The following is a 15,262-nucleotide window of genomic DNA, read 5'->3' on the forward strand; positions in this document are numbered from 1 at the left end:
AAAAAAAAAAAAAAAAAAAAAAAAAAAAAAAAAAAAAATTACAGATGCTAGAATCAATCTCTTTTATTTCTCATTCTCTTTCGTTTTTTTAAAAAACAGTTTACATTTTCAAATTCAGCTTATATTTGTAGGCTACCAAAACAGCTGAATAAAATGCAAATAGAGATATTTATTGGATTGCACTTTAGTATATTTAAATCATAGAAGGAAAAGATTCTTTTAAAATCTATATTTAAAGAAGGAATGTGCGAGTATGATCCATTACAGCTTAAATTTTATTATAATGAAGACCAGAAAACTACCCAAATTTTTGTGGCATCAGATATTGCTTAAACCAAATTGGTCATTGGCTGAGACTGGTGACTTTTTCTTATTATGTGAAGATTTATTATAATGATGGTGTTAGTTATGATATGATCTTGCTTCTTTATGTATTTGGTTCAGAGTTTTCATTATCAAGAAGCTCTTTCACCCTTCAACATTTGAGGTACGACACACACACACGCTGCCCCAAAACCACAAGGTCTAGAGAGGTATCTGGGACATGTGCTTTGAACTGCCAGCCTTAAACAATAGACTTGATTTACCTGAGATCAGTGTACTTAAAAATAAATGTATAACTATTATATTTGTACATAAACATTAAATGGGAATTAAGTTATATATTCCTATAAAACAAGGTTAAAAACGACTACACCTGAGGCATAGTTTCACACTTCCTCATTAAATCCTAACTGTTCTTAATTTTTCGAAACAGGCAATCTTTTTCTCAGGCTTTGATTAAAAATTTCATTTTGTAAGTCATCCAACTTATATTATAAAATGGAGACCGAACCATTTCTAGAGTGTCTGCGTGGCTCCAGGAATCTTCAGTTTCATTGCACATCTAGGCACCTCTGTCTGTGGAGCAACTCCAAACTAATAGCATGGTGGAATGGAAAGAACTTGGTCTTTGGAATCAAATAATCAAATAATCTAGAAATTAAAATTTGCTTTGTTTCTCTCTAACTACGTAACCTTTAGTTTCTCTTCTATAAGTGGGGAAATAATATTACTTAGAGAGTGCTGGGAGATGAGTTATTATAAATAACGTGATTATACAGAGACCTGAATGGAGTATGTGTGATATGCAGGTAATTGGAGCAAGTATCTTTCAGACAGAGGAGAAAGCATATGTAAGAGCCTGAAAGCAGGAAAAGGTACAGCAGAGAGAACAGTGTGACTGGAGTGATGTGAGCAAAAGGAAAATAGAGATGATAAAGTCAGAGCAGTAACAGGAGAAGTAACATCCCTTTTCCTCTGAGATGGGAGGAAGCCATTGGGGAGGTTGGAGCAGATGAAAGAAATGATCTGACTTAAGTTTTATCAGAATCGCTTTGGCTTTTATGTCAAGAATTGGCTATGAGGGGCAGGCATGGAAGTACAGAGTCCACTTGGAGGGCTATAGATGGTAGTGGGTTGGATTAATGTGGCAGTGAAAGTATTTTGTAGGTAAAATAAGTTGTTTTGCTGATGTATTGAAGATGGGTATGACAGAGAGATAAGATGTGTCCAAGTTATGCTGTTACAACATATACCATGAATAAAGTGATGCCTGTTATCGTTATCATCATGGCATTAAACTTTTATCTGAAACCTTCCATCATATTTTCCCAATCATTGATTTTATTGACAGTTTTTTTTTTCCTTTGGAAAAACTCATAGTCATTTGTAGTAGTAAGTTCTAGTCACTGCCCCCTGTTCTTAGCAGCCTGCCCTCCTACTCACCCCCACTCCATTGTTCCCCCTGAAAATAAAATCAAATCTGGGAGTTTACATATATTTATTCTCTTTTGCAGTTCTAAAGCAAATGAAACTTTTAAAACATACGCTACATCTGAAAAGATTCTCAGCATTGAATCTTTAAGAGATTAGACTTTAGCGAATTTTGAACATAGGTACATGGTTAGTTTGTGATAACTGTGATGAGATTTGCTCTGTTTTCCCTGAGAAGCTTACAGATAGCAGAGATTTAGTAGTGATGAGTCTCATTTGATTTGAGATGCAGCCTAAATCTCCTGCAGAGGATCTTATCCTTCCCTGTGCCCCATACAGTTGAATAGCTTTCTAATGCATGTGTAATATGAATGTCTTTGGCAGTAAAAAAGATGATTCTTGCCTAGATTCTCAGTAAATGTCATGGAGTCCCCAGTAAATTTCTTAATTCTTTTTTTTTTGTTTTGTTTTTTTGGCGTAACTGAGACTCACCATGCTAATATTTGTGTGACAACTAATAGATATTTGCAAACTTGGCTTTTGAAAAAACACCTTATTTTTTCACTGGTATTTATCCTTGCTTCATTAAGTTCTAAGTACCTTGATCTTTCTACCTTGTGTAATAAGAGCAAATGCTAAAAATTTACAAAAATAACATGAGGTTAATCACGCTTTCAGGTCTCTGCCCTTTTTCTAACTAAGGAACAAGGTCACTGGAACAGATCCACTGTTTCAATTGGTGGTTAATTATAAAGCTTATTGTCACTATTCCTATCCCTAGAGAATCAAAAAGAAACTCATTACCACTAGTCACATCCAAGAGAATGTAGACTATCAAAAGATAGCTCACTTTGAACTCTTTTAAGTGACAATACTATCTTCATTTTTCATCTAATGAAAGAACTTATGAGACATAGCACTTTGTACCTCTTGTTAGGGTATTATTTTATACTTTACATCATAATTGATTGTGCATATTTAATCTGCCCTACTAGACTATGTGCTCATTGGAATTCATTGTCAGGTTCACCTTTTGTAACCCTTATAAGAAATAAGTGTAAAATCTTATTCAGTGAATTACTTCATGTAGAATGTCCAAAATACAGGAACTGGTCCAGTAGCAAATTTTCTGTTCCTGATGCAAATTGGACTTAGGCAGCTATGGTGTAGTAAAAGGCACAATAGATACGGAATTAGATGTAGCTTTCATGTCAATTTCATTTCTGCATTTCTGAACTCTTGACAATTGGAGAAGCCTTAATTTCTGAAGAATAAGACAAGGGATAATTCTTACTCTCCCAGGGGATTAAGTGAGCTTGTATATGTGAACATACCTAGAATAGTGACTGGCATGGAGCAGTTGTTTATCGTGTGTTAGGTGAGTGAATGAATGAGTCGTCTCCACAGAGGTAACCTAGTTTGGCATCTAAAGTCTATTTTATAACTAAACCAACAAAAACGTTTTTATTGAAAAAGTTAAATTTAGTGAAAAAAATCTACCTTTCTTTTTACTGTGTGACTTTCACTGTCAAGATGTATTGCCTGTTAATTCCATAATGTTTTGTTTGGTAAATTAAGGTAATATTTCTATCCTTAATCAAGCCAAACTTGATTGAGACAGCATCCATCTGCTAATTCGAGCATTGACCAGTTCATAGGCTGGCTTCTACAAATGGGCCATAAAGATATATTTCTGAATATTGACTGTAGATTATTAATGCTAATCAGTTAAAAAATCATTGGAATTTGTGGTTTGTCACACAAAGCCATTATTCAGCTACAAAGAATACTTTATTACTTTGTTGCTATCACATTAAAAGCTCATTACTTCTATATCTGATATTCAATTTATCCATGTCTCACCATATTTCAGCTACATGATACAATATTATTCATTCATTCAACCAATATTTACTGAATGCTTACCAGTGCCAAGCTCTGTTCTAGGTGTTGAGGATATAGCAGTGAATAAGACAGGCAAGGTCTCTGTTATACTGCAATTTACATTTTAATGGGGAAGGCAGATAATAAACAGATAACAAAAAAGGCAATAAGAGAATGTCAAGGAGTTGGTGCTATGTAAAATACTTTTGAGTAAAGACCTGTATTAAGTGAGAGAGAAAGCCATTGCAAGTATTTGGGAACCAGTGCTTCACATTTAAGGAGGAGTCAGTTCAAGGGCTCTGTGATGAGTATTTGCTCTCGTTGTGTTTGGATGTGAATGAGGAGTTAGGTGTACCTGGAGTGCAGTGAGCAAGAGAGAGAGAGAGCAGATAAGGTCAATAGCAACAAGGAACTAGAATATTGAGTGGTGAAAGCCCTTATAAAGACGTTGGCTTTTATTCAGAATGACTTGGATAATCAGTGGAAAATTTTGAGTGAACATAGGAATAGCATGATGTGGCTTATGTTTGGAAAGGATCACGCTGGATGTTCTATAGAGAATGGAGTGGTGGTGGAGGCATGGCAAGAACAGATGCAGGGAGAGCAGTTAACGGCTACTGCAGTAATCCAAACTGGGAATGAGACTTGGACCAGGTGGTGAAAAGTGTACTGAGTCTGTACGTGTTTTGAAAATTGATCCATTAGAGATTGCTGATGGATGTTGAGTTTGAGAGATAAAAGGCAAGTCAAGGACAAGTAAATGGGTAAATGGTGGTTGCCATTACTGATATTAGGAAGACTGAGGGAGGAACATATTTTGTCAAAGAAAAGATCAGGAGTTCTTTTTGGATCTCTTAAAATTGAAATCTGATTAGACATCCAAATTGAGTTATCGTGCGGGCAACAGACGAGTATCTGCGAGTCATTAACAGATAGGTGGTATTTAATGAGATGGAAGTGGAAGAGACTACGTAGGGAAACAGGCCTAATGACTAAGCCCTGGTACTCCGATGCCTAGTATTCAGGAAGCAAGAGTAAGATCTAGCAAATTGTGAAGGAGTAGCCTTTGAGGTAGAAGTATATCCTCATGTGTGTGGTGTCCTGCAAGTCAAGTAAATGTATCAAGGGAAAAGGAAGGATCAGTTGCATCAAATGCTGAAATGCTTGGTAAGGTGAGGGCTGAGAAGGGCTGAGAAGTGATGATTTGATTTGGCAATATGGAGGGCATTAGTGACCTTGACAAAAGCAGTTTCAGTGGAGTGGTTAGATATAAACTTCATTAGTGTGGTTTCAAGAAAGAGTGAGAAGTGAAGAAAGGGGAGGTGACAAGTATAGTTTCATTTCAGGAATTTTTGTCCCGAAGTGGACCAGATAAGTAGAGTTATAATTGAAGGGAGAGGCGGTAATGTAAAGGAAGATTATGCATGTTCAGAATTTTGTGTTGTTTTTGTTTTCCTGATTATTTTTAAAATTTCTTATTAGCCGGGCACGGTGGCTCAAGCCTGTAATCCCAGCACTTTGGGAGGCTGAGACGGGCGGATCACAAGGTCAGGAGATCGAGACCATCCTGGCTAACACGGTGAAACCCCGTCTCTACTAAAAAATACAAAAAACTAGCCGGGCGAGGTGGCGGGCGCCTGTGGTCCCAGCTACTCCGGAGGCTGAGGCAGGAGAATGGCGTAAACCCGGGAGGCGGAGCTTGCAGTGAGCTGAGATCCGGCCACTGCACTCCAGCCTGGGCAACAGAGCCAGACTCAGTCTCAAAAAAAAAAAAAAAAAAAAAAAAAATTTCTTATTGATGTATAATATTTGTACATAACTCCAGATAAGTAGAGTTATAGTTGAAGGGAGAGGCAGTAATGTAAAGGAAGGTTATGCATTTTTAGATTTTTGTGCTGTTGTTTTTGTTTTCCTGATTATTTTTAAAGTTTCTTATTGATATGTAATATTTGTACATATTTATGGCATACATGTGATATTTTGATACATGCATACAGTGTTTAATGACCAAATAGATGACAGATATCATAGCATGTATAATACAGCATTCTGTATGCTTATCGGAACACCCAGTCAGGAGGAAAAGAAAACTTAATGTGTGGGGTAGAGTAAGACTTTCTAGAACAATGTCTTTTCATAGTCTACAGAAAATGGGATGCAGTGCACAGGCGAAGGAGTCAAATTTAGGTAACAGCTTATTCATTGGAAGAGGAGGGAAAGCAGGTCTCTAGGCACAGGAATAGATATTATCGGTTGGTAGATTTGGTGTCAGATGTTGACATTTCCCATTTTTTTCACTGACTGAAACAAGAAATTAGGTCAGCTGAAAAGGAAGGCTGGGGCGTTGGAGGTTTGAAGGAGGAAAAAGAGTAGGGGAGCAAATTGTCTAAATAAATGAATTTTGGGCAGAGTTGAATAAGTATTTCAAACAATATACTGCTTAGTTGTGGGTTTTTCTTCATCTACATTCAATTGCTTGGGTGAAGGTGTGGGTGTAAATGAAAGGTTGGAAGTAACTAGAGTCAAAATTTTCCCAGGCAAGTGTGGTAGAGGGAAAGAGCACATAGGAATGATTACAGTGACCATGGAATCTGAGCTGGATAGGGAAAGATGTGATGATTTGAGGAAGATAATGCACAGTGAAAATGTGATAGAAATGGGTTAGAGGTCTTAGTGGATGGAATCATTGTTGGAGAGGTGGTACATACAAGAGGGGTATTTGTATGAGTGCACTGGAAAGGTAGAAGGTAGTGGTCATAAAGTAGGATAATGTGAATTGTATTTTTTAGAGGTATAACAGATGTAACTGTAGATGGCTGAGGTGGGGCAGAGCATGAGCTCGCTGGAGGTAAGGAGATAGAGGAACTGAACAGTATTAACACAGATAAAAAAGGAACTGAACAGTATTAACACAGATAAAAAAGTTTACTCTCTCCCTCTTCCCCTTCCTTTCCCCTTCACCTCCTCCTCTCCTCTCCCGCCAGGCTGAGATTGTGGGCAGAAAATTATTAAGCCTTCTGCCTGATGAAGAGAAAGATGAAGTCTACCAAAAGATTATTCTCAGATTTCCTTTGTTAAACTCAGGTATGTATATTTTTAAAAGTAGTAAATTCTTAGGTTTTAAAGGACAAGTAACAATCACTCAATGGATTAATTTTTAAAAAGATAATTAGAGCATATATGGCTGTTGATCATATATTAATTTACTTTTATATAATATTACAAACTATATTTTTAGTGTTAAAAATCTCTCCTCCATTAAATCTTATTCTTCACCACAGACCCTGAGTATTGTAGCATTTGTACAATTGCATTAGTGCTGTATAAATAATGGACCATCGTGTGTAGTGTTCTAGCTGGTGCCCTGCTCTACTGATACAACATAGATAGCTATGTAAATGCTAATGTTCATGGAAAGAAAATAATATTTTTGTGAAATCTAATCTAAGTAAGACATTGGTCATATGAAATAATCCAGTAGAATATGGTAAAGTACAAATGTAGACTTGTTTTGTGTTTGTTCTCTTTTTATTAGAAACACATATTGAATTTTGCTGTCATTTAAAAAGAGGAAATGTTGAACATGGTGATAGTTCTGCTTACGAATACGTGAAATTTATTGTGAATGTAAGAGATATTTGTAATGGTAAGCAATTCTGTTTATCTTATCTATATGACATTTATGAGTTATGTAGCCTCTCATTACTAACATAAATGCTCTTCTGCTTGGTACTTTCAAACTGTCTGATATCCCTGTGGCCACAGTTTCTGACTACTCACATTAATTAGACTTTAAAAAAATTAACAGTGAAATTTACAAGGTGGGGGACACTGAGTTGTTAAGGATGGCTCTTTCCTTTTATAAAACAAGGAAATGATTGCAAACATATAACAAAAGAAGTTTAATGCATATCCAAGCTTAAAATAATGGGGACTCTATGTGTCTATGTGTACCAGAAATTAAAGTTTAAAGCAGTATGATAATGATAAGAAGAAGCTGATTTTGTGGTGGCCTTGGTGGGTTTTAAGTCATGCATAGGCTCCATTGGCTGGGGTCAGGAATTCTAACACCCAGTCAAGCACCAGTATATAAAACCTAGAGATCAATAAAGTGATCAATAAAGTTCTGTCCATTGGCCCAGAAGAATAGTGAGTGGGTTCATCATCTCTCTCTGGGAATTTGAATGGACAAAATGTGCCACTTACAGGAAACCAAAACCCAAATTTTTGTTGTGTGTGGATATAGGGTCCATTTTACAAATTTTGAGGTGTCAGAAACTGCAAGCTGAGAAATTAACATAAATTAATTAATATTAACTGGTTTGGAGCCATTAAAATATCTGGGACTTGAATCAGAGGTAAATAGCCCAAATAGCTAACAAATATATGAAAAGATACTCAAACTCACTAATAAGCAAAGAATGAAACATTTAAAAACCAATGACATTAGCACTCTACACCCATCAGAATGGGAAAAATTAGAAGTGTGAATAATACCAAATATTGGTGAACATGTGAGAAATAAATAAATGAAATTAACTCACGCAAAAGCTGGCTGATATATTTGTCATGATTCTTGGAAATTAAAGGTCATACTTTTTGAAAAAATCTTACTTGACTATGTGTGCACAGGTTACACACACACACACACACACACACACTCCCACACACTCTACCCATGTGGTCTATATAAAAGAGAGGAGCCACATCTCTTTTGAAGGCTAAAATGTCCATCCACAGGGTAATAACGGAAGACTGAAAACCAACCTTAACTCTCAACATTTGATTCTCAGTAATGAATTATTTATGTTTTGGTGGGGAGGGTGGCTGAAAAGGAAAGAAGACAGGAAAAATCCCATGGCTCAGAATTTTGAAAATTGTCAATGGGTTAGCAAACAGCACATGGATGTGGCAGGTATTTGTCTTCTTGTTTTACTGGTCCACCTTTCTGTTGTCACATGTGTGTCTATCTTCCTTAGAGTCTACTATGGTCTTTAGTGGCTTATTTTCCAGCCACCTCCATGCTGACTTGTCTGCTGCATGTATTCCTCAGGAGGATCGGTTTTATCTTGTGGGAAATGTTTGCATTCTCAGGACTCAGCTCCTGCAGGTGGGTATACTGTGTTTGTGCTTCCCCCATTGTGGTGACATGGGCTTCCTTTGAAGGGTCACTTCCCCTTTGGTCTCTCAGCCACAGGACGCATTGCTAAATTACTCAGTGTGTGCAGAGGGTTGTGCTAGGATATGCAAATAAGGAAAATCAGCTCCTATGTTTCAGAAAGTGAACATCTCAATGAAAATTTGGACACACTCAAAAGAAATGCACAATCATTTACAAGTAGTCTTGACATAATATAAAATATTATAAAAGGTAGGTGCTGGGGACTGGAACACATTAAGAGAAATGAGCATTTTGGCAGGGAGATGAAGGAAGGCTTCTGATACCAGGTGAGTTTTGAGGCAGCTCCACCACAGCCCCATTGGGTAGCTGATTGTAAAGACTTCTGCTCTCTTTGTGTTCTCTAATATACCATTCACAAATTCTAGCTCTAAAAATGATTCACTTTGGGATTCCTCTGATAGATTAAGCATCCATTAATTTATCCATTCAGTAACATATTTAGTAAGCACCTACTGTGTTCCAGGTACTGTGCTAGGTGCCAGAGAGACATTAGGGGAGATAGGCAATGGCTAAATAATATTGGAAAGTGCCATGGAGGATGACAGAATAATGTGCTAATGACTAGTGCGGGTGGAGAGTTCAGACAGTCGTCAGGGAAGGTCCTTTTCGGATAATTTGTCTCTTGAGCAGAGACCCCTAGGGATGCTAAGAAAGGAAGGCAATGCAGGTAGAGGGTTCAACATCTGTAAAAGACCTGAGGTAGTAACTAGCTTGGAGAGTTCCAAGTAACAAAGTAAGTTATGTGACCAGAATAAGGTGAAAGTGGGAAGGAGCAACAGAAAATAAGATCCAGGAGAGAGACAGGGGACTAATTATGTAGAACTTTGAGATCCATGGTAATCAGTTTGGGTTTTATTTCAAGTGCATTGGAAAGCAGGAAGGTGACATGATCTGATTTTCTTTGTTAAAGGTCAGGCTGAATACTGGGTGAGAAATGGAGTATAGAGAAACAAGAATGGAAGCAAGAAGACCTAAGTGAAAGATGACAGGGGCTTGGACTATGATTATACTAATGGAGATAAAAGTATTCTGATTTGGGATATATTTTGGAGATAGTGCCCTTGCTGATGAGTTAAAAGTGTCTAGGAGAAGGGAGAGAAACATCTCATGGAGGACTCTTAGCTTTTTGGCTTATGGAACTCAGCAAATGGAGGTGCCATTAACTGATTTTAGCAAGACTGGGACAATGTGGATCAGGCAATGTGGGAGGCTAAAATCAACAGCACTGTTTGGGCCATGTTAATATTGTGTTGATGTTACAACATAAAACATATCCAGCTCATTACCTTATAAGGGAAGCCTCTGATCCAGATTTCCTGTGTTCAAATCCTTTCCCTACCAGCTATGTGACCTTGGCCAAGTCACATCCTTTAGCCTCAGTTTCTTTTTCTATAAATGGCAGTCATAGTACCTTCTATTAGGGTTGTAAGGAGTAAATAAGACAGTTTCTCCTATATGGTAAGCACTCAGTAAATGTGAACTATTAAAATTGTCGTGATCATTGTTATTACTGTCATTATTACTGCCAGTGATCCAGAGAGGGCAACATACTTGCTTTACTTTTCATCTCTGGTTTAAAATGTGGGATTTTCAGACCACATTTTAGAAACCGTGGAGTGGGCCTTTACATTCAGTTTTAGAACAAGTAATATATGTCATCATTTCTTCAAATTTAAGATGGTAAGAAAAGTAGTATAGAAGAAAGACAGTTTAAGGAGGTTGCCTAATTCAGTTGCCCCTTCCATTATTCCTTCTTTGTAGCCTTGTGGGATTTGAACTGTCACATCTGCTATGAGAATACAGACATCCCACTTTGGAAGTCAACCCCAGTACCTACTTCCTTCTCTGAGAAAGAGAAAATAATCTTATTTGGCCCAATACCTTGGTTGCCCTTACAGCACAAGGAACTCTATTTGTGTTCTAGTCCAGTTTCTCTCTAGGTTTATAGGATGTTTGTTCCATATTAGTGGACATTTTGGAGAAAAAATCTTGTGCAAACAGATGGCTTTTTGGAGGAAGATTTTTTCACAGTGTGACTGTGTAGTACAGTGGGAAGAGTGATGAACTCACAGTTCAAACTTTGAAATTCTGCTCCTAGATCTACTAGCTCTATTTCTTGTGTCAAATCATTGTATCTCTATAATCTTAAGTTTTCAAATCTGTAAAACTCCAGTGCATTTCTCACATTGATATGCAGATTATTTGTAACATTGGATATGAGCATGCCTCCAAAATTAATATATGCTATGCATTTTTACTATTTGCATACATACTAAATATTTAAATATTTGAATTTTTCTGCAGCAACTTTACACTTCAAAGGCAGTCAGTGACGAAGCTGAACTTATACAAGATTCAGATGAGGAACCTTTTGTGGGAGAGCTCAGGTGAGAGGTAGTATTGATAAAGGTAATGAAGATCTAGAATACAATTTTACTAAACAAAGCTAAAACAAGAGAAATAACACCTACAGATATTTTTTTCCCATCAAATTGAAAATAAAAAGAAAAAAGAAACAAATGGGCCAGGGATGGTGGCTCATGTCTGTAGTCCCAGAACTTTGGGAGGCTGAGGCAGGAGGAGCCCTTGAGCCCAAGAGTTTGAGACCAGCTTGAGCAACATAGTGAGACCCTGTTTCTACAAAAAATACAAAAAAAGTAGCCAAGCATGGTGGCATGTGCTTGTAGTCCTAGCTAGCTGGGAGACTGATGTGGGAGGATCAATTGAGCCTGGGAGATCAAGTCTGCAGTGAGCAGTGACCGTGCCACTGCATTCCAACCTTGACAACAGAGTGAGACCCTGTCACTAAATAAATAAATAAAACCAGAATAGCAGTCTACTAGTCTGAACTTCCTTTCCCAGCTCATATAATTTACATGTTTTTCCAACAGAATATAAATACAGGTGATTGGCTTTTTATTGTTTTTTAAAAAACATTAAAGCAATAAATAGAGAAAACTTAACTGACCCAGACATGTAATGACTTTCAAATTAAGGTAATGCATTTTAATATACTACTTCATTACTTTTTTCCTTGAAAATAAAGGTAATGTTTAGACACTTTTAAATGGTAGAAGAGCAAGTATGCGTTGTGGTAACTGCTAATTATACAGGATCCTTCTTTTGTGAATCTAATATGTTCTTTAAAATTTGTTTACTAACACATTTTCAGAGAGTAGAAGCCAATATTCCACTATTTTACATGAGAAAAGTAAAAATATATTCCTAACCCCCAGGAAAATGCTGATAAATTTGCCAGATACCACTAACACCCCTTTATAAACTTATTTAACAAACCACAAAGGAGTTCTGTAAAATGTAAATTATTTATAATACTGTACAGTTATTCAGCATTTGATAAACTAATTGTTAGGTACGTTTATATGTAGTAAGCCACAAGAGCATACACCATAGTGTCTGGTATTGGGAATGGATTCCATTTTCCTTCTACATTGCAGTGTACATGTACTGGTAAATAAATAATGAAATAATATATTAAATATATTAAAGATGTGCACTGTATGCCAGTAATACTTAGCAAAATAAAATAAGCAAACAAGGGAACTTTCAAAGAGGTTTCTTGGGATCAAAGGCATGCTTGTATGAGGTCTGATGGTGACAAGAGTGAGCTGGAAGCTGTGGTCACTGTTACTATTCAGAGGCAGGAGGAGGTAAGGAAGCCAGAGCTGGTGAAGGAATTAGTTAAACAGGAAATATTTGAGGCTCATCTGGATTTAAGAGAAGGCAGGGAGAATCTTCCATTCCCATCAGAAGAGTACAGAGGTGATTGGCTGTCAACCATTGTCTGATGCTACACACAGAGCAATGGGATGAGAAACAGAACTTATGGTGGCTAGCTATTTACATCCCCTTTGGTTAAAAATTCTTGTTAGCATAAAGCTGCATTTGTATTAATAATTGTGTAATTGTGTATTGAATGTGACAATATGACTTGTCTGCTCATGCCATGATCACATTTATTTGTACCAGCATGCTGTTTTTATGGAATCTAATTTTTTTTTTTTTTTTGAGACAGAGTCTCACTCTGTCGCCCAGGCTGAAATGCAGTGGTGCAGTATTGGCTCACTGCAACCTCCGCCTCCCGGGTTCAAGTGATTCTCCTGCCTCAGCCTCCTGAGTAGCTGGGATTATAGGCATGCACCACCACGCCCAGCTAATTTTTGTATTTTTAGTAGAGACTGGGTTGCACCATGTTGGTCAGGCTGGTCTCGAACTCCTGACCTCGTGATCCACCCGCCTCGGCCTCCCAAAGTGCTGGGATTGAAGGTGTGATCCGCTGCACTCGGCCGTAATCTAAATTTTTAAATGAATCTTCAGTGTTTTATGTTTGGCTCCTAGGAGTGGGGAGCACATGCATGACCAAACTTAAGACTTCTAGCCAGTCTCTGAATGTGCTTTATTGCTCCCAACTTTTCTTGTAGTACATGGACTTCAATAGGCCTGTAAGTCTTGCCCACTTCTTTCATTAGTTTCTCTAGTTTCTTAGAAGACCTTTTACTGAATAATGTGGAGAATAAGATACATACAAGACAACATGTTTAAACAACATGAACTCAAGACGCTATAAGGAGAATGACTGAGACACAATAGCATGCATGACTTAAACATATTCTTGCATGCGCCCTAAAACAGATTTATTTAGCAGGTTTGGGTAATGAGTTTTGTTTAAAAATTAGCATATCAGTGTAGCAAATATTTAGACAGTGGGAGTTTAGAGAACAAAGATACCTGTATTTTATTTAAAGGTAGAGCTTAGTTGGATGAAAAATATTCTGATGCAGCAAGGAGCCAGCTACCACATCTATGCCATAATCTTCATAAGATACATAAGAAAAGTGTTTTCTGAAGGCTTAAAATTATGTCTTTTCTAATTTTGTAAGAAAGTATGACTCAAATGTGGGTGAATGCACACTCTTTCCCCTTAAGTTCAAAACTAGACAATGGATTGTTTATCATGTAGGAAGTAAGATAGAAAATGACACTTGGGGAAAAAACGGATGCATTCAATGAAGAAAAGTCTGATTAATTCCAGACTGCTTGTCCCTCTCATATCCCTCCCTCCTCCAACTCCATCGCCACTACTCTGGCCCCAGTCTCTTCAACTCTCATGTGATAGACTGTTGGTGGACCTGGCTGGACCACTAACTTGAGCTTTGTAAGGCAGGACCTGTCACCCTCATCCTTGTCTAGCACAGAGCCTGATATTGAGTAGGCAGAAGTGACATCTGCTCATTAACTGATTGGTTACTTGATCTTATCAGAATGGTAATACATTCCAGGCCATGAGATCTCTCAATCATTATGCAGTATTGTTAGAAAAAAGTGCAAACCAGTACCCTATTGCTTGATTTTTTCATAGACTTGTCCCTTCTCCCCATGATATTTTCAATTAAAAAGGAGAAGAGATTGCTTTGTATCAGGGTTGTAATTTTTAGTTATTAATAGTCTGGCTTCCATTTTACCCTCTGGGGGATAGTTAGAAAAGCAATTGGTGACAAATGTCTTAGGGACCTACAGCTCCCAAAATGTTTCCCTTATCTTGGTAATTCAGTTTTTTAAGAGTAAGAAGCATCCTCCTGAGTTTTTTCTACGCTTATGAAGGAAACACAAAGATGGGAATTTGAAGTGTTTAGCAGAAAGGGTGTATTTCCACATAGAATGTCCTGTTTGTGCATGTTTAAGATTTGAGGCTTAAAAATCTTTCATTTCAGGAGAGGGCCTGAACAGCTGGGGTATTTTTCATTGAGGCTACAGATGTACTGGAGTGGAAAGTCTTGCTTTCCTGGACTACTGAAGGTAGAAAGAAGTAAGGGATTTGTGAGTCAGTGAGGGTCAGGCAAAGAAGTGAATATTGAGTAGCCCTCTGCTGTCTTGCTACTGCTAGAGTCAGAAGTAAGCAACTAAGTTACTTTTTGGATTTACCCAGTTGTATGTATTGGTAAGGCCCAAATTCCTATCATAGCATCATCTTTTAACACAGTGCAATTTGTTCTTCATACTTCATGATGCTATATTATGTTTATTACTCAGTTATTTTCTACACATCTAAAAGGTAGATTTTAGACTTATTGTACAGGTGAGAAAGTGCATTCGCAGAGGATGTATGATTCACCCAAACTCACACAGCTGGTTAGGCAGTATAGCTGTATTTGGGACCTAAATTATCCTAGGCTCCATTCCACGAGGACACCAATTTCAGGAGCTGTGGCTGGTGTAAGATTCAAGAGAGAAAACTCAATGAGTCTTTGGGAAGTACGTGACCAGGGATGTTACTAAGAAAAAGCATTTTTCTTTTTAATTTCACCTTAGAGGGAGGAGACTATACCAATTAGTTAGTCCTAATACTTTTTACAAAGATGGCACATTTTCACCCAAAAGTAAAGTAGAAAACACTGGAAAATCAAATGATGAGTATTTCCC

The 15,262-nt window shown here is 37.4% G+C and overlaps 1 protein-coding gene across 1 annotated transcript in view; it reads left to right on the plus strand.

The window, feature by feature from the left end:
- The window catches only part of PASD1 (PAS domain containing repressor 1), a 103,910-nt gene that overhangs the window by 48,407 nt on the left and 40,241 nt on the right, over window positions 1–15,262 (plus strand). The window contains exons 6-9 of the mRNA XM_015128424.3: window positions 6,624–6,723; window positions 7,175–7,285; window positions 8,619–8,749; window positions 11,126–11,208. Coding sequence (XP_014983910.1) covers window positions 6,624–6,723; window positions 7,175–7,285; window positions 8,619–8,749; window positions 11,126–11,208 — 425 coding nt within the window. The remainder of the gene's footprint in view (window positions 1–6,623; window positions 6,724–7,174; window positions 7,286–8,618; window positions 8,750–11,125; window positions 11,209–15,262) is intronic.

Source organism: Macaca mulatta, chromosome X, assembly GCF_049350105.2.
Source record: "Macaca mulatta isolate MMU2019108-1 chromosome X, T2T-MMU8v2.0, whole genome shotgun sequence".
NCBI lineage: Eukaryota > Metazoa > Chordata > Mammalia > Primates > Cercopithecidae > Macaca > Macaca mulatta.